The following is a 26,479-nucleotide window of genomic DNA, read 5'->3' as shown; positions in this document are numbered from 1 at the left end:
GGCCGGGGATGCCGTCCGGTCCTGCTGCCTTCCTGATATTCACTTTTTTAAAGGTCCGCCTCACCTCATGCTCTGTTACCCTGAACACTGAGTCTCCATCAGCAGCAGACCCCCCCCCCCCCCCATTGCCGTGGCTTGTGGGCTGGTGTTGTTATTACCAGCATCAAACCTCGCATAGAAGGTTAAGGTTAAGTTAAGGTTAAGGTTAAGTCATCAATTGCCATTGTCATATATCCATGCCATTTAAAATCTCCATCCACAAAAAGTGCCACACCTCCTGCTTTATACTTGTTCTGTTTATATGATATAGTTCATACCCCGTCAATGTGGAAATCAACACCCCTTTCATCCTCCAACCGCATGTCTCCGATAAGGCTATCAGCTTAAACTTGCCTTTAAGAGTATTCAAATCATCATTAATCTTATCAAAGGAGGATCCTAGTGTTTACGTGTATCAGGTGTAATCCTCTGGAATCAAAGACAGAATCCAGATCACCTGCGTCCTTTATAGTTCCATTTTCAATGGTAACTTGTGGGCGGAGTTCCCACTTGATTACATCATCATGACAGAAGGGTTGACCTCCTACCATCAAACCAAGAGAAGTAGCCTATCTATGGTCCGTGATTGATTGATTGATTGATTGATTGATTGATTGATTGAAAATGTTATTAACAGATTAACAGATTAACAATACAGTACGGCTCAATACACACAATTGTTAAGGGGATGCAGACCAGAGAAAGACTTTCGTCTGGTTTACATCAGGGTCCCCCATTTTCAATGCATCATAATAGACAGATACATGACATACAGATAGACAGTACTGCTACATCTATATACATTTATGACATACCAGATTTACAAATATAGTGTTTATGATACAAAAATAGTCTAAAGAGAGTATATACATTTGAGGGGGAAGAAACTGTACATTGGAGGAGGTTGGGTAGGTGGGGTGGGGGGGGGGGGCGGGGGGGGGACTGTATACATTGTAAAAGGACAACTCCAGACAATGACCGGATAGTTGTCCAGAGTTGATGCGATTGGGCTCTAAATCCACAACTCCACTATTTAGGTACATTGTTTAGTATATACTGTATATGTATTTTTGCTCTATATGCTTTTGTCTGTGAAGCACTTTGGTACAGTCACAACTGATGTACATATCCCTTACCTACTCTTACTAGTTACACTGCTGACCATGCAGTATGACTTACTACCATATAGTGTCTTTATACCTGTATCACTGTACATAGTAATACTGCAACTCTGTACATACATCTGATAGCACTATTACTCAGTAGTAGTACTCATTTAGAATCAAGAATCAAGAGGTTTATTTGTCATATACATACCAGGGCATAGGCTACAGTGAAATGCGGGTGGTCTTGCCCGCATTGATTGTGCAAAATACAATAATAAAATAGAATAAAATAGGCATAGAAAAAATTAAATAGATAAGACACAAGATATGCATGGTAAAAAGAAAAAAGAAAAAGACATGCTAGGTTCCTGAGAAACTTGTTCTTACAGTATATACACTACTATGCAATATACAATTATCTAAACTATACAGTACCTTCTTCTTTTAAAGTGTTTCTAAAGATTCTATTTTTTAAAGTGACATTTTGTTTAAAGGGATTTTTTTATTTTTTATATTTTTATATTTACCCAGTTTAATCACCTGTATATTGTATATTGCTGTTGCACTTTACTGTTACATTTGCACTCTGGTTGGATGCCAGACTTCTTTTCATTGTACTGTACTTGTGTGCTGCATGATGACAATACATTTTAATCTAATCTCATCTACCTTCTTACTTGGCCACGCGTTGCTTTGTGTGTTTTGATTGATTGATTGATTGATTGAAAATTGTATTAACAGATTGCAGAATGGGTACAATACAGTACAGCTCAATACACACAATTGTTAAGGGGATGCAGACCAGAGAAAGACTTTCGTCTTGTTTACATCAGGGTCCCCCGTTTCAATTCATCATAATATGACATACATGTGTCATACAGATAGACAGTACTGCTACATCTATACTTATGACATGCCAGTTTTTCAAATACAGTACTGTGATACAAAAAGAGTTTAAAAAATAAAAATAAAAAGAGAGTATATACATTTGCCGAAGAAACTGTACATTGGAGGAGGTGGGGTGGGGGGAAGGATTGATTTAATCTCATCTATGTGACCTTCTTACTTGGCCACGTGTTGCTTTGTGTGTTATGATGAATTGAATATTATGATGAATTGAAAATGGGGGACCCTGATGTAAACAAGACGAAAGTCTTTTCTCTGGTTTGCATCCCCTTAACAATTGTGTGTATTGAGCTGTAGCTGTTTTCAATCAATCAATCAATCAATCAATCAATCAATCAATCAATCAATCAATCAATCAATCAATCAATCAATGTGTGTGATGTTTGCGCCACGCGGGCTGAGGTAAAAGCCTGAAAAAACCTCTGAACCCCTGCTCCGCCCCCCTCACTCAGAGAGGTAGCCACGTGACGGGGCCATCGCGAGCTGAAACCCTGCTCCGCCCCCCTCACTCACAGAGGTAGCCACGTGACGGGGCCATCGCGAGCTGAACACCTGCTCCGCCCCCCTCACTCAGAGAGGTTGCCACGTGACGGGGCCATCGCGAGCTGAACCCCTGCTCCGCCCCCCTCACTCAGAGAGGTTGCCACGTGACGGGGCCATCGCCCGGGTGCATTGAAAAGAACGCATTCATTGAAATATATGGAAAACATGGCGGAGGAGCAGAAGAGGGACCGCGCTGGCATCGCGTCGCCAGAGGAATTTAAACCATAACAGACATCGAAGAAGGACACGTTCGTGGGGGACGGGCGGAGACCGATGGAAGTGACCATTTTATGAAACAGGGGGAGGAAGACTGGCCAGCTTTTCGCGCAACAACAACAGACTTGGAACCGAATCCTTTAAATGCAAAAAGCGAGAAAGAGATCTGGAGAAAAAAAAACAAGAACCACTCAAACAAGTCTGAAATGAACGGGGTAAGTTTGGGTCGGTGTGGCGTTTCTTTCTTTCCACGCCATATATATATACAGGCTTTAGGGGCACTATTTGAGAACGAAACCAGTGTGGGTATGTATGTAATGTTTAATATTATTATCGCAGCTGTATTTGTGTGTAATTTTCTAATGGAGTAGAAACGACGTGCTTTGCTGACGTCAGTTAAAGGTCTTCTCTAGGCGGCGCCAGACGGCGCGTGCTGCCTGCCTGCGTCACCTCACGTCAAACGTCACGTCACGTCAAACACACTGCGTCAGCGCGAGGCCAATCGGCAGCACCACCGTTTTCTGTCAGATGGGGGGCCCAACAACAACAACAGGCAGATTTGTTGCATGATCGCAATTCATTTATTTGCACACCGTTAAAACCCTTTCACTACACTTACAGTAAAGGGGTAACCTGCTGTTGTAGTGTGGCAGTGAAAGGGTTAACATGCTGTAGTGTGGCAGTGAAAGGGTTAACCTGCTGTTGTGTGTGGCAGTGAAAGGGTTAACCTGCTGTTGTGTGTGTGTGGCAGTGAAAGGGTTAACCTGCTGTGTGTGGCAGTGAAAGGGTTAACCTGCTGTTGTGTGTGTGGCAGTGTGTGTGTGGCAGTGAAAGGGTTAACATGCTGTAGTGTGGCAGTGAAAGGGTTAACCCGCTGTTGTGTGTGGCAGTGAAAGGGTTAACAGTTTTGGTAGTGTGGCAGTGAAAGGGTTCAAGTTAGTCGAGTAAACTTTAGCCTGGTTGTCTCAACGGGTTACCGTCGGTAGTGTGATAGTAAAGGGTTAACCTTCTGTTGTGTGTGGCAGTGAAAGGGTTAACCTGCTGTTGTGTGTGTGGCAGTGAAAGGGTTAACTCGCTGTTGTGTGTGTGGCAGTGAAAGGGTTAACCTTCGGTGTATTGTCGCAGTGAAAGAGTTAACCGTTTTGGTAGTGCGGCAGTGAAAGGGTTAACGTTAGTCGAGTAAACGTTAGCCTGATTGTCTCAACGAGACCTGTGTCGTATACAATTGGTGTGATGCGAAAATTATAACCGATATTAATATTGCTGTTCTGGCCGATACCGATATTTACCGATGTCGATATCTCTGTATAGAAAACACTTATTTTATTTTTATTTTTTTATTATCTTTTCCCCCCTCCTTTTTTCCGATTTTTTTTCTCCCATCCCACTGTTAGTCGTTATGCCAATTCCCAACCCCCTTCCTGGTTGTTGCGCACCCCCCCCTACTGTTGGTCCGGGAGGCCGGAGACTGTCACATGTTTTCCTCCGACACATGTGCAGCCAGCTGGCAGCCAGCCTGGCAGCGCAGATTCTCACCGGGAGAGTGTAACGTGTGGAAGGTCACACTACCTCCCTCCAGATCCTACCCTCGCTGTGCAGGTGCCCGACCGAACTGTAGGGGTCGCTGTCCACAACGCCCAGGACCCACCCACGGCTCCCCTCCCCCTAACTCAGCCAAACGAGTTAGTATAGCGATCAGCCCGAGCCAAGGCAATGCTGACTCTCCGGGAGTCGAGACCGCAGCCTCTTGCATTGGTGACAAGCACAATCTCCGCTACGCCACCTGACCGCCTAGAAAACACTTTTTAATGATAATCAAATAAAGAGCTATTTTCCAAAGCGCATTTTTCTTTTTTACTTTTGTAAGTTATTTTCAGAAATGACTGATATTTTGAAACTATTTAAGGCCAAAACTTGTTAAAAAAAATAATTTATATCGGCCCTATCTTGATATCGGACCGATACCGATGTGTAAAAATGATGGGATTTGTTACTTAGCCGGATAACAATGATGAGCCAAGACCATAGTTGCGGCATTGTGGGCGTGCATGTGTTTATATATTTGTTAAATCCCTTGGTTGGCCCCACCTAGATTGAAGATTATAATAACCCACTCATCCCCATGAATAGACCTGGTAATTTGGGGTCTTAATCTAATCAAAGTATGTATGTCATGTTGTCTACCGCGAGGTATTATAATAGAGACCAGCCTTTTTTTGTTGGGGGCAACAACACTCTCCTATCTGACTTCCAGGACCCATAACGCCCCCCCCCCCCCCCCCCTCGACCTCCTACACACCCGATGGGAATTTAATTTAATTTCCGACTCTCAATGTTGACGCTTGTGATTCTTTTCCGTTTATGATTATGTTCTGTTTATCATGGGTATATATGCGTTGAAATGCTGAGAAACCCAAAACACCTGCTAATAATGCATTATATAGCCTGTATATACACACAAATGTGTTTCCCGGTTTCAATTCGTTAAGAAACCCTAATATAGAATATAATAGAAATCCTTTAATAATCCGGAGGGAAATTCGGCACTACACAGATCGCTCACATTGAACAACAATGTCACAATAGGACTAAAATAAGAATAAGATAGAATAAAGAATAAATACGGTCCAGGATATACATTCTGGTATATATATATATTGATTGATTGAAAACTTTTAACAGATTGCAGAATGGGTACAATACAGTACTGCTAAGAGGGTGCAGACCAGAAAAAGCCTTTCGTCTTGTTTACATCAGGGTCCTCCATTTTCAATTCATCAAGACATTTATGACCGTAGTACTGACTTTTAATAATTCTGTTTTGCAATAATAATTGTTTTTGTGTGGACCCCAGGAAGACTAGCTGGTTGCCGTGGCACCAGCTAATGGGGATCCGTAATAAAATCAAATCGAAGGCGCTTCTCTCTTTAAATCCAATCTTATTATTGTTATTGCGGCGGCTGCGAGACCTAAACGGATGTGATCTCTCTCGACAGGAGATGGTCTACGGCGGGCACCACTCCATCACCCTCCTGAGCTGCAGCCAGTCCCTGTCGCCGGCCCGCGGTGAGATGATGATCAAGGTGACTCGGGAGGGCCGCTGTGCCGACCGGTGCTCTCTGCAGGACGACGCGCCGTGGCAGGACGACGGTAGGGCTGACCTTCGGGGAAAAAATTTGGTATTCGAAGCTTCGGGGCAGAGATTCGATTTTAATTCGAAGCTTCGAGATTAAAAAAATGTATACGTTTTTTTTTTTATGTTGTCTGACTTGTACAGCACTTTGTTCAACTTTGTCAGTGCTGTAAAGTTTAAACCTTTTAAAATCTTAGACAAACTAAACACTTTGCTTTCATGAAATATTGTAAGCCGTCATTTGAGGCTTTATAAAAGCAGCACAATGAACACAAATCTGTCAGTGCCGAGTCCGACCTCATCTTAAATAACAAACAGCATTGCTTGTTGTAATTAACAAAGAGAGGCAGAGTTGATTTTGCGCACCTTTTTATTATTTAATTTTTTTAATTGATTATTATTTTATATATATATTCAAATTTTATTTTCATATTCGAAGCCCATGCCCATCGAACGAAGCTTCGAAGTATTTAAGACAGCCCTAGACGACGGTGGGTGTCTCCCTGGAGCAGGACGGCCTGTGTACTCTCCTGTTTACTGCCACCTTCTGTAGTGTGGTAGTGAAAGGGTTAACCTTCTGTAGTGTGGTAGTGAAAGGGTTAACCTTCTGTAGTGGTAGTGAAAGGGTTAACCTTCTGTAGTGTGGTAGTGAAAGGTTAACCGTCTGTAGTGTGGTAGTGAAAGGTTAACCTTCTGTAGTGTGGTAGTGAAAGGGTTAACCTTCTGTAGTGTGGTAGTGAAGGGTTAACGGTAGACTCTTTGTTTATGTTTGAAGTGCAGGTGAGAGTTGAGCGGGTGTAGGGGAGGGGTCTGTATTGCTGGCCACACCCACACCTCAGCGCCACCAATGGGAACCCCTCCCGTTTACCCGCTCAAATTCAACCCACACACCAGAACAAAGACATGTAAACAGACTCTTTTAAACCTTTTTAAAATAGGGTTGCACATAATGTTATTAATAATAATAATGATGATTATTATGATGATGATAATATCCCAAATCTACTGCAATATCCGACTTGCGAGGGGCAGCGTTTTTGAAATCTGAAAACACCATTCACAAGTTGTTCTGGCGCTATGCAGAATCCCTGGCCTGGAAATCAATGGGAAGGACAAAGCGTGCCATTATAGTAACTGCCCCTGCCTCAAAGCATTTATTTTTCTTTCTTTTTTTCCAAGATATAAAAAAAAAAAAACGTCTACACCACATAATGTGTGTTATGTGAGTGTGAGTGTGTGTGTTATGTGAGCGTGTGTGTGTATTATGTGAGTGTGTGAAATGTCAATATTCACTGTACAGGAAAGAGAGCCGATTTTTTATTTTTTTAAACGGCACGTCATGAGCGTCAGGGCGACGCGTTCCTCGCTCCCGTCTCGAATAACGTCACCGTTTTTTGCTCCCCTCTTTCCAGGCGGCACGAGGACGATCGGCCTGAAGGCGCAGGACTCTGAGTTTGCGGAGAGAGAGGGCGGCGGCTACAGCCAGCGCTCCTCCTCCTCCTCCTGCTGCTGGTCAGAGGGGCCGTCCTCCACGCAGCAGCACCACCACCACCACCACTCCCCCTCCTGCCTGCGCTCCCAGGCCGAGCTCCCTCCTCTCCCCCTGGGCAACAAGACGGCCCCCTCTCCCCTCCTCGCCAACAACGGCACCGCGCGTCGCCTCGCCAACCAGCGGAGGGGAGTCCGATGCAAGGTCAAAGGGAAGAAGTCTGCGCTCCGAATGTAAGGGCTGCTGCTGTTGTTGTGATTGCGTTTAAAGGAACACTCCCCGCGACATTCTGGGAAATCATTTTGTTGTCATCTTCCCGGACGAGAAGGTTATTGGTTTCATCTGTGCGTCAGTTTTTGGGAGCCGCTCCCTACTGCTTCTAGTAATTGTGCTAAGCTAGGCTAGCTGCTTCCTACTGTTTCTAGTAATTGTGCTAAACTAGGCTAGCTGCTTCCTACTGTTTCTAGTAATTGTGCTAAACTAGGCTAGCTGCTTCCTACTGTTTCTAGTAATTGTGCTAAGCTAGGCTAGCTGCTCCCTACTGCTTCCAGTCCTTGTGCTAAGCTAGGCTAGCCGCTCCCTACTGCTTCCAGTCCTTGTGCTAGGCTAGGTTAGCTGTTTAATACTGTTTCTAGTCCTTGTGCTAAGCTAGGTTAGCTGCTTCCTACTGTTTCTAGTAATTGTGCTAGGCTAGCTGCTTCCTACTGCTTCCAGTCCTTGTGCTAAGCTAGGCTAGCTGCTCCCTACTGCTTCCAGTCCCTGTGCTAAGCTAAGCTAGCTGCTCCCTAGTACTGCTTCCAGTCCCTGTGCTAAGCTAGCTGCTCCCTACTGCTTCCAGTCCTTGTGCTAAGCTAGGCTAGCTGCTCCCTACTGCTTCCAGTCCTTGTGCTAAGCTAGGCTAGCTGCTCCCTACTGCTTCCAGTCCTTGTGCTGTGCTAGGCTAGCATGCACCTGGACCTCTCTGAGGCCAATGGACACACAAGAGATGAAACTGATATCAACCTTCTTGTCTGACTCTAGGGAAGATGGCAAAAAAATGTGTTCCTTATTTAAGAATTGTGATGATGATTATTATCAAGATATAATTATCTAGACAGACGGACGGTACACTATAAGATGATTTTGTCTGTACTTGTCACAGTTAGTTTCCTGGAGCAGGGTGTTGATGCATGTTCTCTGGTTTCCCTTACAGTGCAGAAAGCAGGAATTCACAAAATCGTAAAGTTACCGACTACTATCCCATCAGAAGAAGCTCCAGAAAAAGCAAAGCAGAGCTGAAGGTAGGAGCGAGTGAGACGGATTCTGTCACATCATACTGTCTAGATTAGGGTTGCAAATTGTAAGCATGTTCCTTACTCGATCATTGACGACGTTAACGATCAATTAATCTATTGATTGTACCAAAGAAATACCCAATTTACCAAACAAATGTATATGTTTCCTCAATCAAAAGATTTATTTCCGCAGCAGCGACATATTGCATTCTCGCAACAGTGCATGGCATATGAAACATAGAAATGTAGAGGCCTAGACATATTAAAATACATTTGGGTTGACTTTAAGCGGGCGAGCTGCATATGTGGCACAAAAAAATAATAATCACTTGCCACTTAAAAAAAGACTGACTTGGGTTATTTTTTCAAAATCAACGCTTGCCGTCGTTCGTGTTTTTTTTCCCCCTCGTTTATTTTCCAGACAGAGAGGTAGTTGCCTCCTCGTTATAGTTGTATTGCGCCCTCTTATCTGTTAATTGAAACATGCTTTGAAAATACACCATTCTACTGACTGCTACAATGTAATAAGAGACGGACAACATTTGAACATTGTAACATATCATTGTCATGTGTTCGAGTAAATCCTTAACGAGCAATCAATCGATCTTTGATTAATTGTTAACATCCCTAGTCTATATATATATAGGTTAATACGCAACCAATTTGATGAAATGTAACTTTAAAGAGAACCATGGCACTGTTAGATTCAGCAGGTAAAGCTCATATTGGATGAGATACAAAGGTGCTTCAGTTTTAGCCAGTGTGGTCCCATGCATTTATTATAAAACACAAGCAGCTGAAGAACCTGCTTTAGGGTTCCATCCATCTGTTTTCTCATTCAATGAGCAACGCAGCCTCAACTTTATAGCCTACAACTGTCTGACGTCAACCAACGCACGCTGTACACCTAGCACAGCGGAACAACAACACCATCATCAAATTTGCTGATGACACAGTAGTGGTGGGCCTGATCTCTGCCAACGACGAAAGGGCCTACCTGGAAGAGGTAGAGAACCTGTCACAGTGGTGCCAGGAGAACTGCCTCTCCCTGAACGTCAGCAAAACAAAAGAGATGATTGTGGACTTCAGGAGGTCGGGGGTCAAGGACTACAGCCCCCTCAGCATCGACGGGGCACCGGTTGAGAGAGTGAACAGTTTCAAGTACCTCGGAGCCCACATATCCGAGGACTTGACATGGACCACACACATTGACAGTGTTGTGAAGAAGGCACGACAACGCCTCTACTTCCTCAGGCGCCTAAGGAAGTTCCAAGTCAGTCAGAAGATCCTTAGGAACTTCTACTCATGTACAATAGAGAGCATCCTGACCGGCAACATCACCTCCTGGTTTGGGAATAGCACTGCACAAGACCGTAGCGGACTACAAAGAGTGACACGTTCAGCCGAACGCACAATTGAAGGGGGGCTTCCCACCCTCCAGAACATTTACAACAAGCGGTGCAAGGGGAAGGCTAAGAGAATTATTAAGGACTCGAGCCACCCGAACAACTGCCTCTTTGAACTGCTGCCGTCAGGCAAGCGATACCGAAGTCTTAAGGCGAGCACAGAAAGACTCAGAAGGAGCTTCTATCCCCAGGCCATCAGGCTGCTAAACGAACAATAATCGCTAAACGAACAATAATCACTATGCAACAACCATCAAATGCACACAGCACACACACCCACACGCACACACTCACTCAAACAAACAACACACTGCAGCACCCACTCTCCACACTTTAGATCACACAAACACACTTACACTTTATATTTATTGATAAAGGATTTGCACTACAACTCGTACACCTACTGTGAATTGTACCTAAACTGCACCTCGTCCATTTATGCCTTGCACTATATAGTATTGTATATTAGTACACTGCACAGTATTGTATATTGTATGGTAACTACGTCTACGAACATTGTACATATGTCTAAACTGAACACTGTGACCTCTTTTTTTACCTAAGAAACATAGCGAAAGTAAGACCTTTCGTAAATAAAAAGGATGCAGAGAAACTTATTCATGCTTTTGTATCAAGTCGGCTTGACTATTGTAATGCACTGTTCACTGGTCTTCCCAAAGCAACCATTGGGAAGCTTCAGCTTATCCAAAACTCTGCAGCTCGATTACTAACTCATACAAGGAGAAGAGAACATATCACTCCAGTCCTGGCCACTCTGCACTGGCTTCCAATAACTCATAGAATTGATTTTAAGGTCCTTTTCCTAACATATAAAGCTCTTAATGAGCAAGGCCCAAAATACATAGCAAATTCCCTAGTTAGTTATCTGCCCTCAAGAACGCTACGGTCATCCACTACAGGTTTACTAGACACGCCCAGAAACCAAAAAAGGATAGGAAGTATGGCATTTGCCAACTATGCCCCAAAACTATGGAACACACTACCAACACACATCAGAAACGCCAGCTCTATACACATTTTTAAAGGAAAATTAAAAACGTACCTATACAGTCTAGCTTACAAATAGTTATGGCTTGGAAAAACCTGATGGATCCATGAGGCTAGGATAAGCCTTGTGGACCCAACTTTTTAGATGAAGGAACGGGTACATAGGAGACACGCCTCCAGTTTTTCAAAAGTTTTTGACACACCTCAGCTTCTGAGCTGAAGGCGTGTTTTTGCGGACCTCCCAAACTTTCAAACTTTTTAGATGAAGGAATGGGTACAATAGGAGACACGCCTCCAGTTTTTCAAACGTTTTTGACACACCTCAGCTTCTGAGCTGAAGGCGTGTTTTTGCGGACCTCCCAAACCACTGACCACATGAGCGAACGGGTACATACGCACACAATACACGGCCACTGATGGATCCGTGGGACTTGGTAAAGCACTATGGACCCAACTATGACCACTGATAAAAACGTAACTACACTAGCATTATAAGACCTAAACATTGCTACCTACCATACAAGTGCATTGGTTTAGTGCACTTCCGGTTGCCACTGAGCGGAAATGTTTGTGCGGACCTGTTCTCCCAAACTGGTAAGCAAATGACTGTTTTTACGTTATTTTCATTTTTACGTTACTATTATTATTATTATTATTTTTTTTTTTTTTACATTGATCTTAACTGATCACTATGACTTTATTGCTTTTATCGTTATATATGCCTATAATTGTGTACAGCACTTTGAGCTACATGACATGTATGAAAGGTGCTTTATAAATACTTACTTACTTACTTACTTACTTACTTCTAATCTTTACTATGTTTTTATTTCATACTTATCTTGTCATGCACAGTCTCTGGAGCGCAACAGTAAGAAGCATTTTGTACAAAAGTATTCTGTACCTCTGTATGACAACTATTAAAGAAACTTGAAACTTGAAACTTGTATAAACGGTATGCCTGGAACTTGTTCACCGAGAAACGTTCCGCGGTGCAAACAAATTATTTACTCAGCGGGGGCAGGACTTGGTGGAGATAGCGTGCCCTCCCCCACGCGTTACACTTCACCAATGAGAGTCCTCGCTGCCAAGTGTAAAGAGCGTCACTGGCTTGACGGCGCACGTCTCGGAGGAAGCGTGCGTTCGACATCAGGACGCCCTTGTACCGACTCGTGGGAGAACATGCGAACAACAACCAGGTAGGGGAGGAGGGGGGGAATTTGCACAACGACTAATTGGGACGGGGAGAAAATCAGAGAAAAATAGGAGAAAGGGATAATAAAAATAAAAAAAACAATAGAACAATTCCTGATACCAAATAATATCACACATGAAATGCCAACAACGGAGAAAAGGAATACTCTTACCCTTTGTTTACTTTGGCCCCCAGCGTACATTATTTCTCCTCGACCAAATCCACTGACGACCTCCTTTCAATGCGTCTTCTGACGTCTCATTCGCAAACTCCGCCCACAAATCCCCAACTCTCCCAATAATGCTCGTCTTGTCTTGTGCATCATCCTACTTTCACCGGACAAACCCTAGCTTTCCACCCTCGCTGCCAAGGCTGCATATCTAAGCCTTTTCCTTACGCCTTCGCCACTGAGTCTTCCCAAGGCCAGGCTAGCTGCTTCCTGCTGTTTCTAGTCATTGTGCTAAGCTAGGCTAGCCGCTCCCTACTGCTTCCATTCCTTGTGCTAAGCTAGGCTAGCTGCTCCCTACTGCTTCCAGTCCTTGTGCTAAGCTAGATGCTCCCTACTGCTTCCAGTCCTTGTGCTAAGCTAGCTGCTCCCTACTGCTTCCTGTGCTAAGCTAGCCGCTCCCTACTGCTTCCAGTCCTTGTGCTAAGCTAGCTGCTCCCTACTGCTTCCAGTCCTTGTGCTAAGCTAGGCTAGCTGCTCCCTACTGCTTCCAGTCCTTGTTTTGTACCACAGTGTAAACATTGAAACGATACACAGCTGTAGCTCTTTAAATGTTTTATTTACCTCGTTGCCAGACTATGTTTTCAGGACAGCCATGTGATATAATTTTACCTCCATGACTGGCAACGTCACTCGCAATACTCACTCATGGCTACCTGCCCTGCTCTTTTTTTTAGCAATGGGCAAAACGCTTTGCTATTGCTATTCGATAGTCACTGGGAGTTCATAGGTTTTCCTTTTTTAATGCATTTAATCAAATGACATCACTTTCATTGCGTACATTGATTTTGCAAATGTTTGTATATATTATGGCATCTCATGGGTTTCTGGTCTGTTTTATACTAACTCTTCTCTTGTCTTCTATTTCTAGTGTGAACAGAAGACGCACGTTGATAATCTCATCATTAATGGAATAGAGGAAGGCATGGAGGTACTTGCATTTCTACTACACTGTGAAATGGTTACAGCTATACTACACTGAAACGGTTACAGCTATACTACACTGTGAAACGGTTACAACTAGGGATGTTCGATGTTGGCTTTTTTACCGATACCGATATACCGATATTGTCCAACTCTTAATTTCCGATACCGATATCAACCGATACCGATATATGCAGGGTCCCCCCCCCCCCCCCCCCCAAAACTGAATAATTTCAGGTAATTAACATTACATATCTCTTGTTGTGGAATTAACACATTATGCATACTTTTGACAATAAATTAAATCAGAATTTGTTCTTACTTGCTTGCCTGGGTAAATAAAGGTTAAATAAATGTAAAACGTGTTTTTTTTTTTTTTTTTTTTACATTTTAATGCCAATATCGGCCGATAATATCGGACATCCCTAGTTACAACTATACTATACTGTGAAACGGTTACAGCTATCTACTACAGTGATGAGTACTACTGAGTAATAGTGCTAATCAGATGCATGTACAGAGTTGTAGTATTAATATGTACAGTGATACAGGTATACGGACACTATGGTAGGAAGTCATACTGGCCAGCAGTGTAACTACCGGTAGTAAGAGTAGGTAAGGGATATGTAGAGATATGTAACAAGGATTATATGCAGGTATATATTCAGACAGATGTGGATATATATATATATATATATATATATATATATGCCGTAAATATAAATGTGTATATTTATCGTATATACAGCACTAATGTACATGTTATCATACAGAGTTATATGGGTAGACGGACTATAGTTTACTTTAAAATACTTACCTCAAGTTTTCCCAAGTTGTTTTATTTGTCACGTATAAGGTACATGTACATTAGTGAAATGCTTGGTTCTGTGTGAGCCTCCTAAGACCAAACGCTAAACACTTTTGTACAAATGCTAAAAAATAAAAATGCAAAGGGCTGCCATTAACCCTTTTCACTACCACACTACAGAAGGTTAACCTTTCACTTAAGGGTTAACCTTCTGTAGTGTGGCAGTGAAACGGTTAACCAGGCTTTGGGGTAGTGTGGTAGTGGTGAAAGGGTACCAACCAATAACATGGAATGTCTTGTCGCCCCCCCCCCCCCCTGGTTGTGTGAACAGGTCCAGAACATAGTGGGAAAGGGAAGGGGTGTGTTTACCAGGCAGTGTTTCCAGAAGGGCCAGTACGTGGTGGAGTACCACGGGGACCTGCTGCAGGTCACCGACGCCCAGCAGAGGGAGGCAGAGTACGCTCAGAACCCTGCCACCGGCTGCTACATGTACTACTTCCAGTACGCCTGCAAGACCTACTGGTACGACGAGGCGCCTTCCCTCTGCCCTGTGTCCTTTCACCGCATACTGTGTCCTTTCACCTAGTGATGCACGATATATATGTTAATTTTTTTTACACATCGGTATCGGACCAACACCTTTAACCATAACCTGTACTGCTATATATCCACATTTAACCTGTACTGCTATATATTAACTTTTAACCTGTACTGCTATATATCCACTTTTAACCTTTAACCTGTACTGCTATATTTTAACCTGTACTGCTATATATCAAGTCAAGAGTTTTATTTGTCACGGCATAAAAGTATACAATGAAATGCGGCTGGTCTTGCCCGCAACGATGTGCAATACAGTAGTAACAACATATAATAGAATCCAATAAAACAACATTGTGCAGTAAACGGGTAACATAGTAGGGCATATCGGTATTTGTACAAGTAACATAGTGGGGCATATCGGTATTTGTACAGGAGTTATTTACAGAGCATGGAGGACATGCTAGGTCCTTTGGTAGTGCAATACACTGTTAGCTACGGATGAGGCACTGGGTCTTTCTGTACATTGCTATTTTATACAATCTCAGGTTATACTATACTATTTTTAAAGTGACCTTTCCTTAGTGGCCATAAGTGTGGGCGTGTGCAGCATGAGTGTGTGCTTGCTCATGTTAAAGTGGCTGCTAGTGTGTACAGTGTGTGTGTCGTGTGATCATGTGTGCTTGTGTGTGTAGAGTTCAGTGTTCAAGACTCTGATGGCCTGGGGGAAGAAGCTGAGCCGAAGCCTCTCTGTCCTAGTAGCTGGTGTTTGCAGGCGTCTGCCTGACCTCAGCAGCTGGAACAGGCTGTTGTTGGGGTGGTGTGGGTCTTTCATTATTCCACCTTTAACCTGTACTGCTATATATCCAACACCAGCCACAGCATCCGTCTTGTGTTCCCTCGCCTCTCCTCCTGTATTGTCCGTCCCTCGTGTAACCGGCGCGGTCTTTGTCCCCCCCCCCCCCCGCAGCGTGGACGCCACGAGGGAGACGGGCCGCATGGGCAGGCTGATCAATCACAGTAAAAACGGCAACTGTCAAACCAAACTCCACGACATCAACGGCGTGCCGCACCTCATCCTGGTGGCGTCCCGCGACGTGGAGGACGGCGAGGAGCTGCTCTACGACTACGGGGACCGCAGCAGGGCCTCCATCGCGGCCCACCCCTGGCTCAAATACTGACGTGTGGGGGGGTGGGGCGGGGGGTGTGGTCCGCTCACAGACGAGGGAAACTAACCGTTTCGACTTTCTTTATTAGATAGTTTTTTTTAAATGTATGAATTGCCTTAGCAAGAGAATGTGTATCCTTTTTTTATTCTTCAAGATGCAGGGGGTGGGGCGTAGATCTAGAATAGTTTCTATTTCTGCAAGGGGGGGGGGGGGGGGGGGGCGTAGATCTAGAATATTATTATATTCTGCAGGGGGGGCGTAGATCTAGAATATTATTCTATTTCTACAGGGGGCAGGGTGTAGATCTAGAATAATTCTATTTCTACAGGGGGGGGGGGGAGACGTAGATCTAGAATATTATTCTATTTCTACAGGGGGGGGGGGGAGACGTAGATCTAGAATAGTATTCTATTTCTAGGGGGCGGGGGGGGCAAGGGTCCAGTTTAAGTGGTGTAGGCGAGGGGAGGATGGGGGTTCTAGTGACTTAAAAACATTTAGATTGAGGTACATCTGCTTTGTCGGACGACATCAATACTTTTAATATATTTATCCGTCTATATAACGAAACATGCTATTTTTCTTTTTCTCCCAGCACATTTATTTTGTATATTTTGTATTACTGGTAGACCAGTGCTTCCACTGCATGCAGGTTGTAGTTAAACGTTCTGCATTTTTATACAATGTTTTTTCTTAATCGGTAGTCCGTTGCTTAGCAATAATAATAATAATAATAATCATGATATTTATGACACCAGAGAGCCCCTCTCTGGTCGATGCAGAAGGTAGAACTACGAGATGATGCAAAGTGCGAGCCCTTTCTAAAAAGGCTCCGATGAGCGGGAATGTGATTCCAACCGTTGAAACTCAAAAAAATAACAACAACGAGATGTTACCCTGTATGCCATGTGTGTAGTATAGCTGTAGAGTTGTATTATGAACTTGAACAAATCTGTACCTCTTAACTTACACACACACAAAGCTGTCAAATGTCCACAACCAAAACCAGATGTTTCACGTGAAAGTATTTAAATAAATCTGTATGCTGGGGTGGAGGCATTGTTGAATAAACCCATGTTTTATGCAAGTATGAACCGTGACACGCTGCTTCTTCTTCTGTTCGCTTCACTTTAGTCGATCTTTAGCCTGTTCGACGAGGGACCGTGTGCAATTAAAAGTTTTAAGAGATGTCTCATCCAGATCAGCCATGACGCCTATTTGAGTTCAAGTTCGTTTTTATTTGTCACATAAAGGTACATGTCGCTGCTGTCGGGCCAAAACCTCATAACTCCATTTTTTTGAATTTTTTTTTTTATTATATAAATCAACTCCGTAGATCATCCTCCATATGTGTGTGTGGGTTTTACAAAGTTTAAACAATGGGAAAGCATTAAACCGATCATCTGTCTAAACCGCCTAACTCTATTCACCCTCAAATCTGTGTTCGTTTTTTTCATCTGCTGAAAAGTTGGGTTTTTGGAGTTATGAGGTTTTGTCCCGACAGCAGCGAATTGTACATTACAGTGAAATGCTTGGTTCTGTATGAGCCCTCTGAGATTGTGCTCCATACTTCGTAAAAAATAATAAAGTCCAAACACTATACAAACTAAAGTGCAAAATGCCAACTTTTAAAAATGCTAAATATGTAATAATAGATCAGAGCAACTAAGTGGAATAAATGCACTTTTTGTGAAGAAAGCACCAAATTCGACTCCGCTAGGACTCGGTAGATGGCCTTACTCATAGTATATATTCAGATTAAATTATTGTAACAAATACTATAACCAATGGGGCATAAAGACTCATCTGCACCTTTTGTTTATATTTTTTCCTCATATTTTTATATTCTGATCTAAATTTATTGCCTATATTTTTGTCTTTCTACTATTACCCTGCCCATACCTGTACTGACCCCCCCCCCCTTCCCCATGCTGCTATGATGACTGGATTTACCCAAAGAGATCAATAAAGGAATATGTTATCTAAGTATCTTTAGCCGTTTTGACCTATAGCTTCCCTGTACATATAAGCTTATGGCCTCCTTTAGGTGTGTAAAATGAGTTGCTTTCTCCACAAAGTGCACAAAATGACCCATACCTATTGTAGATCTGAAATTAAAGTCTATATTTAATGGAATATATTCCTCTAGTTCCATCTCTGAGGCTCAAAACACCTACAAGGCTTTCCCAACATTGGGATCACAGGGGCTTCAGAAAATGTGGGTTGGCTGCTCCAAGTCAAGCAGACTCAGGAACAGCTCCTGACCCTCACTGTCATCTCCCTGAACTCTATTGCCTATTACCCTCCTAGTCTCTCTTACCCATACTGTACGAACTTTGAACTATACTGCTTTTTACACTGTCTACAACTGCCCTACACTAATCATAATAACTGCCTACCTCATACTATAGTCTACCCATATAACTATGATAGCGTGTACAATAAACAGTATGACTTACTACCATAGCGTCTTTATACCTGTATTGATTGATTGATTGATTGAAAATTGTATTAACAGATTGCAGAATGGGTACAATACAGTACGGCTCAATACACACAATTGTTAAGGGGATGCAGACCAGAGAAAGACTTCCGTCTTGTTTACATCAGGGTCCCCCATTTTCAATTCATCATAACATATATGACATACAGATAGACAGTACTGCTACATCTATACATTTATGACATGCAGATCTACAAATATACAGTACTGTTTATGAGTACAAAGAGAGTATATACATTTGAGGGGGAAGAAACTACATTGGAGGAGGTTGGGTAGGTGGGGTGGGGTGGGGGGAAACTACATTGGAGGGGGTTGGGTAGGTGGGGTGGGGGGGAAACTACATTGGAGGGGGTTGGGTTAGGACATTTACAGGGGCCAGTTTCGAATTGCAGTCTCCCGTAGGTGCTCTTTTAGAGTGGTTTTGAAGGGGGGTAGTGATTCACATTCCTTTACAGCTGTGGGTAGGGCGTTCCACATTGTATGTGTACATATTCATACTACAACTCTGTACATACATCTGATTAGCAGCACTATTACTCAGTAGTACAAATGTACATATTTTATATCCAGTTTAATCACCTGTAGGTTGTATATTACTATTGCACTTTACTGTTACATTTGCACTGGTTGGATGCCAAATTTATTTTCATTGTACTGTACTTGTGCTGTATGATGACAATACATTTTTTATCTAATATAATATCATGAATTTACCTCTAGCTCCGCTCGCACTTAATAATAAGATAATAAATCATAACCCCAGTGGGAGGCGTCTCTTATTTGTTATCCCAATAGGGAGGCGTAGTGGTTACGTCGTTGCCGTTTTTCGTGTTCCACCCTCTGTCCAACGCGCAATGTATTTCCCCCATTGCCCATTTCTAAATCGTCTAGTTTAAAACAAATAAAGCATGAACATTTGGGTGTACCTTTCTGTGCTTATTCATCCACGATCTGTAGCTCAACGTGAAAATATTCGCAATTAATCGTAAAAGAAAATCGCCAAATTTTATTTCAACCAAAAATGCTTAAACAATAATGTTAGTGATAGAAGGGAACTCGTTTTATGCAGAAATAGAACGCTTTTCAATTTCCATGCGGCAGAATTGTTACAATAGACCTCGGAGCAGGTCCTAAATTATAAATTATTATAATACATTTTCCCCAATGATGAATCCCTCTACGGGTGGAACAACCAGTGACGTCAGACTACACCGCCCTATTAGCTAGGAACCGTTTTTTCCCACGTGACAACACTGGATATCTGTTTCCGCACGGAATGTTTTGGTCGATGTACGTACACAACCCAGGGATCCCTGATTCCCTCTCGACGAAACCATTCTGATCACAGTATAATATATTAACGGTCGGCTTCAGAGATCTCCTCGGGGGTGGTGGATCCCGCACGGATCAATTTGTGTTGTTTATTATTGGATAATAATAATAGAATTGATCATCATGAACCATGAGTGGTGTCCGATAGCGAAGCGGTACGAGCCGCTGCGCGCCGGGAGCATCGACGGCACGGACCTGGAGCCGCATGACCGCGCGGTGTGGAGGGCGATGTTCTGCCGCTACAGGTACAGGACCCTGATGTAAACAAGACGAACGTACTGAAAGGGTTAACCTTCTGTAGTGTGGTAGTGAAAGGGTTAACCTTATGTAGTGTGGTAGTGAAAGGGTTAACCTTATGTAGTGTGGTAGTGAAAAGTTAACCCTTTGTAGTGTGGTAGTGAAAGGGTTAACCATTATGTAGTGTGGTAGTGAAAAGGTTAACCTTCTGTAGTGTGGTAGTGAAAGGGTTAACCTTATGTAGTGTGGTGGTGAAAAGTTAACCCTTTGTAGTGTGGTAGTGAAAGGGTTAACCATTATATGTAGTGTGGTAGTGAAAGGGTTAACCTTCTGTAGTGTGTTAGTGAAAGGTTCACCTTCTGTAGTGTGGTAGTGAAAGAGTTAACCTTCTGTAGTGTGGTAGTGAAAGGGTTAACCGTATGTAGTGTGGTAGTGAAAGAGTTAACCTTCTGTAGTGTGGTAGTGAAAGGGTTAACCATATGTAGTGAAAGGTTAACCTTCTGTAGTGTGGTAGTGAAAGGGTTAACCTTCTGTAGTGTGGTAGTGAAAGGGTTAACCATATAGTGTGGTAGTGAAAGGGTTAACCTTCTGTAGTGTGGTAGAGAAAGGGTTAACCTTCTGTAGTGTAGTAGTGAAAGGGTTAACCATATAGTGTGGTAGTGAAAGGGTTAACCTTCTGTAGTGTGGTAGAGAAAGGGTTAACCTTCTGTAGTGTAGTAGTGAAAGGGTTAACCATATAGTGTGGTAGTGAAAGGGTTAACCTTCTGTAGTGTGGTAGAGAAAGGGTTAACCTTCTGTAGTGTAGTAGTGAAAGGGTTAACCATATAGTGTGGTAGTGAAAGGGTTAACCTTCTGTAGTGTGGTAGAGAAAGGGTTAACCTTCTGTAGTGTAGTAGTGAAAGGGTTAACCATATAGTGTGGTAGTGAAAGGGTTAACCTTCTGTAGTGTGTATTGAGCTGTACTGTACTATTCCCCCAAAACCTTTTTTACTCATAACCAGTACTGTTTATTTGTAGATCTGGTATGTCATAAATGTATAGATGTAGTAGTACTGTCTATCTGTATGTCATGATGAATTGAAAATGGGGGACCCTGATGTAAACTAGATGAAAGTCTTTCTCTGGTCTGCATCCCCTTAACACTTGTGTGTATTGAGCCGTACTGTATTGTTGTACCTATTCTCCAATCTGTTAAATACAATGTTCAATCAATCAAAACAGGCCCAACAAGGGCGTCCAGGGAGACCCGCTGCTCACGCTGTTCGTCTCGCGCCTCAACCCGCAGACGACGGAGGACAAGCTGCGCGAAGTCTTCTCCAAGTACGGAGACGTGGGCAGGCTGCGGCTGGTGAGTACGGACCCCCGCAATCACGCCTCAATCACCCACACACCCCGTTTGTACAAATAATCAACAATAATCCCCCCCCCCCATATAGGTGAGGGACATCGTGACGGGCTTCTCCAAGGGATACGCCTTCGTGGAATATAAAGAGGAGCGGTCCCTGACCCGCGCGCGCAGAGACGCCAACCGGCTGGTGGTGGACCAACACGAGCTGTTCGTGGACTTCGAGCAGGAGAGGACCCTGAAGGGCTGGGTGCCGCGGCGGCTGGGAGGCGGGCAGGGCGGCAAGAAGGAGTCCGGGCAGCTGCGCTTCGGCGGGAAAGACCGGCCCTTCAGGAGACCCATCAACCTGGGGTTCGCCTCGGCGCAGGAGTGGCCCGCCGGTGGTGGTGGTGCCGGGAGAGACTGGGACAGAGGCGGTGGTGGTGGTGGACACAGGGAGAGGGAGCGGGCCGCGTCGTCTCCTCCTCCTCCCCCTGGTGGTGGTGGTGGACACAGGGAGAGGGACCGGGCGTCGTCCCCTCCTCCCCCTGGTGGTGGTGGTGGCCACCGCAGCGGCGGGAGAGAGACCGAGCGGGGGGGTAGTAGAGGGAGGCGAGAGGGAGGAGAGAGGGAGAGGGAGAGGGGGAGGGAGGTCCCCAGGGAGAGGACGAGGGACCGCAGCGGCGAGAGAGAGGACAGGAGACACGGTGACAAGCAGCACAGGCACCGGGACCGGAGATGAGACTGCTTAACCCTTTCACCGCCACACACGACAGACGTTTTTTTTTTTTTTTTTTTTTTAATCTTTTTCCCCCTCCTTTTTTCCGATTTTTCTCCCATCCCACTGTTAGTCGTTATGCCAATTCCCAACCCCCTTCCTGGTTGTTGCGCACTCCCCCCCCTACTGTTGGTCCGAGAGGCCGGAGACTGTCACATGCTTTCCTCCGACACATGTGCAGCCAGCCTGGCAGCGCAGATTCTCACCGGGAGAGTGTAACGTGTGGAAGGATCACACGACTACCTCCCTCCAGATCCCTCCCTCGCTGTGCAGGCGCCCGACCGAACTGTAGTTTTTTCTGTCCACAACGCCCAGGACCCACCCAACTGCTTTCCCACCCCTAACACTGCCAAAATTGTGTTAGTATGAGCGACCAGCCAAGCTGGTAGCAACGCCGAGAGCTGGGCTCGAACCCAGCGTCTCCAGCGTTGGTGGCGAGCGCCTTGCCCACTACACCACCTAGCCGCCCCCACGACAGAAGGTTAACCCTTTACGATCACACAACCGGCTGTCGTGTGGCAGGCAGTGAAAGGGTTAACCTTCTGTGTATTGTCGCCGTGGAAGGGTTAACCGTTTTGGTAGTGCGGCGGTGAAAGGGTTAAAATATGTAAATAAAATACCTATCAACCACAGGAAAAAGGTACACACATTGTACATTGTGTTGTAGCTACTATGTTATGTAATATATTGACGTATTTACCAAAATGTACAATGTGTTTTTACAAATAAGTAAGTGAATATTACATAATATATATATATAATTAAAAAGCAAACCTTTTCAGAAAACGTTTTGAGTTCCCTTGTTGGACTAACCCTCACCTGAGCTCACACGGGGAGGCAAGTGCCTTTACCTCGATACCTCTTACCTAACCTTAACCACACACACACCGTTACCTTAAACTAACCATAACCTTAACCACACTGTTACCTTAAACTAACCACAACCCTAACCATAACTTTCTATCTGAACCTTAAATGTAAAAATGAATCGCCGGTACAAAAAGTAAATATATTACTTATGGCTATAACATAATGTACATTATATTATATACCATTTTTCCTGTGGTCGATTAGTACTTTATTTATGTTTGCTGATGAGACTGTGTTGTATGTTTGTCACAACATGAGGGATGAGAACAGGGAAATCTAAACCGCATGAACACACTGGTACGCGTCTATTCGAAACCCAAACGGTGCATGCTTCCGCGTTCGCGTTTAGCGCTCTGATTGGCCACTGCTGTTTCTGGTCGCACCAATCGTGTGACGGCAAGTTCTTCACCGGTTACGCTTAGGCGCTCTTTCGGAGTTGGTTAAGGTTAGAGTTTGTCTTAGAGCAGGGCGATAGAACGCCTGCCCTGATTCCAAACTCTAACCGTAACCAACTTCGAAAGAGTCGCCTAAGCTTAACCAGTGATAAACTAGGCGTTAGGTAGTTTGCAGGCTGTTAGAGCCGGAAATGGGCGCGTCACGCGATTGGGCGCACATGTCACATGACCAGAAACGTCAGTGGCCAATCAGATTCCCCAAACGCATGCACCGTTTGGGTTTTGAATAGACGCCACTGGTACAGCAGCACTGTGTGGTGTCTGTCCGCTGAGGGCAGTTCTTTAGGGAAGGGAGCGTTGAGAAAGTGTTACCTGTAAACAAGTCTTATTTATTTCCCTTTTTGTTTTGAACCCTTTCACTACCACACTACTACTACAGAATGTTAACCCTTTACTATCACACTACACCGTCTGTAGTGATAGTAAAGGGTTAACCTTCTGTAGTGTGGCAGTGAAAGGGTTAACCTGCTGTTGTGCGGCAGTGAAAGGGTTAACCTGTGTATTGTCGCAGTGAAAGGGTTAACCGTTTGGTAGTGCGGCAGTGAAATGGTTAATGCTCACTGTATGTGACAGATGGTTTCCTTGCTATGCAGAGGTCAATCATTAAATATATAACACATTTACCTTTTATATTTATTAACACCTTGTGTGTCAAACTTGTCCTTTTGAGATTCTTATTTTTTTTTTATAACTTTGCAATGGTTATGTTTGTAGCCAAGATATGTGGCAACGGTGTATCTTTTTAATTATCTTGGAATTTTTTTTTGATCAACTTTTTCTCCCCATTTTCTATTTTTCTCCCGTCCCCAATTTCGTATCGTCCAATTCTACCCTCCCCTGTCTCGAACGTTGTTAGACTATGCCTCCCACAGGCCGGCTGCAATGTGGACGAAGCCTTGCATCACGTGTCCCCTCCGGTACTCGAGGAGGCAGCCGTCGCATCTTTTCACCTGTACAGTGCGATCTCTCAGCGGCGAGGGTCTGCGTGGGAGGGACGCGTGAATATTAAAGGCAACCAACTTGTGTTCAGCGTTTCTCTGATTGGCCACACGGCCAATCAATCAATCCACTAGCACACGCCCTTGCGGCAAGAGAGACGCGGCAGACTGTACTACAGCGGTGTTCTGTTGTGTGACTGTACTAAACTCTTCCACCACATGACCGACATTTGACATACAGTACACCTCCTATCTATGTTGGGATTATGTTTGGTCATGACAAAACAATAAAAATCGCTACTGTTAGTAATGCTGCCACCACCCACTTCAATGACAGAGCTCTCATATTTGCGAATGCATAAACTATATCTTAAATTATGGCGATGTGTCTAATATGGCTGTCGCGAAGTCATTGATAAGCGACAGCCATATTAGACACATAATTTAAGATATAGTTTATGCATTCGCAAAATATGAGAGCGCTGTCATTGAAGGGCTTCTACAACGGAGGAACGGCCGCTGCTGCTGCTGGAGCTGAACCGAGTCAAGCCGCGGGCGGCGCACGGAAGCCGGGGATAAACCACCGCGTCGCCCCGCTGCGCTTCAGGCTCAGCAGCCTCCACGGGCGAAATAACATATAACGTTACAGTTCCACACTGATGTACAGTGAGTGTCTAATATGGCTGTCGCGAAGTCATGCCTCTCCCTCTGAAAGCCCATCCACGCTGTGTATCATAGAGACATAGAGCACTGGGTTTTATCACTGGAGATATATTTCTCACTCACCATTGTATTTTGCGCCATCTGACAATATCATAATGATGTGTTTTCTATATTATATCCACAATCATTCATCTAAAAAATTGTATGGGCTTTGATTAAACATGTAACCTACACCTACTGTAACTTACTGTACCTCTGCTTCCTACAGCACAGCAGGTAATGGCGTTAATCAATGGAACGTTACGCTTTCTAGTTCAGCGCATTTCATAACTATGGGCTTTGTTTATACACGAGTGAATCTGGTAGTTGGTTGTTAAAAACGCGAAACATAATAACGTTACGCTTTCTAGTTCAGCGCATTTCATAACTGTATGGGCTTTGTTTATACACGAGTGAATCTGGTAGTTGGTTGTTAAAAACGCGAAACATAATAACGTTACGCTTTCTAGTTCAGCGCATTTCATAACTATGGATTTGCAGCCCAACACAAGTGCGTTGGTACAGCAGCCCAAAGGTACACAAGTTGGTTGCCCGCGCTGCCGCTCGCTTGCTCCTTGGATTTCATTTTCGCTTGCCTGCGCGTGGGGGCGGGGGGGCGCGGCCAATCAGAGAAAAGCCGAACACAAGTTGGTTGCCTTTAATATTCACGCGGGAGGGACACGCCGCCCTCGTCGCTTCCTGATTCTACTGCGCAGGCGCACCAACCGACCTGTAGGAGTCGCTGTCCACAATGTCCGATCCCCACCCACCAGCTTTCCACCCCCTAATACTGCCAATTGTATTAGTATGAACGACCAGCCAAGCTGGTAGCAACGCCGAGAGCTGGGCTCGAACCTTTATTGTCTTGGAGTTTGTTACCTTTTTTTTTAACACCACTTTCATTCAGCCTGTAGAATTTAAAGTTACACTCTTACCGGTAAGGGACTAAATTGTCCAAATATTCAATACATTTTAGAATTGTAACCCTTTAAATGCGTTTTTTGTAATGTATTGTAATGGAGTATTTCATTTTAATCTGACATTACAAAAAAACTAAAAATCCATCAAAATCTGTGTTGTTGCTAATCATTGCCACATGCTAGGCTGTAATAATCCCCCCAGAAAAATCCACTTTGCATTTGATAGAAAATATTTAAATTGTTGTTTTTTTAACAATAATTTGTGATGCCATCACACACACTGGCATTTAAAGGTTTATTTGGTGGTTATGATCAGGGCTGAAGTTAAATAAACGATTTATGAGAGAAAAAAAGTAAAAAAATTATTTCAAAATAATATTTGTATGGTTCCAAGTTTTCTTGGAATTGTATTTGATGTGTTTGATCATATTGTATATTTTG

At 43.9% G+C, this 26,479-nt stretch overlaps 2 protein-coding genes across 2 annotated transcripts; both read left to right on the top strand.

Annotated features, from left to right (window-relative positions):
- Positions 1 to 2,693: 2,693 nt before the first annotated feature.
- On the top strand, positions 2,694 to 16,146 carry kmt5aa (lysine methyltransferase 5Aa). The gene is made up of 7 exons (XM_084324561.1): positions 2,694 to 3,025; positions 5,807 to 5,960; positions 7,356 to 7,665; positions 8,625 to 8,712; positions 13,413 to 13,472; positions 14,605 to 14,795; positions 15,784 to 16,146. The coding sequence occupies exons 1-7, from the start codon at positions 2,885 to 2,887 to the stop codon at positions 15,992 to 15,994; spliced, it is 1,155 nt and encodes a 384-aa protein (XP_084180687.1). The 5' UTR covers positions 2,694 to 2,884; the 3' UTR covers positions 15,995 to 16,146.
- A 3,737-nt stretch (positions 16,147 to 19,883) lies between these two features.
- Positions 19,884 to 22,117, top strand: snrnp35 (small nuclear ribonucleoprotein 35 (U11/U12); the record flags this gene model as incomplete). Its single annotated transcript, XM_084324167.1, has 3 exons — positions 19,884 to 20,059; positions 21,273 to 21,399; positions 21,488 to 22,117. Exons 1-3 carry the CDS (start codon positions 19,938 to 19,940, stop codon positions 22,115 to 22,117), a joined length of 879 nt encoding a protein of 292 aa, XP_084180293.1. The 5' UTR covers positions 19,884 to 19,937.
- Positions 22,118 to 26,479: the final 4,362 nt, after the last annotated feature.

The sequence above is a fragment of the Notolepis coatsorum genome (assembly GCF_963971535.1).
Source record: "Notolepis coatsorum genome assembly, chromosome: 11".
Taxonomy (NCBI): Eukaryota; Metazoa; Chordata; class Actinopteri; order Aulopiformes; family Paralepididae; genus Notolepis; species Notolepis coatsorum.
The sequence above is the reverse complement of the archived record's forward strand: the minus strand, read 5'-3'. Positions and strand labels throughout refer to the sequence as shown.

Excerpts from the sequence above, each read along its gene's own strand:
- kmt5aa (XM_084324561.1), top strand. The coding sequence starts at position 2,885 with ATGAAACAGGGGGAGGAAGACTGGCCAGCTTTTCGCGCAACAACAACA. Across the intron at positions 8,713-13,412 it reads AAAGCAAAGCAGAGCTGAAG|TGTGAACAGAAGACGCACGT; the intron begins GTAGGAGCGAGT and ends TTCTATTTCTAG. Across the intron at positions 13,473-14,604 it reads GAATAGAGGAAGGCATGGAG|GTCCAGAACATAGTGGGAAA; the intron begins GTACTTGCATTT and ends TTGTGTGAACAG.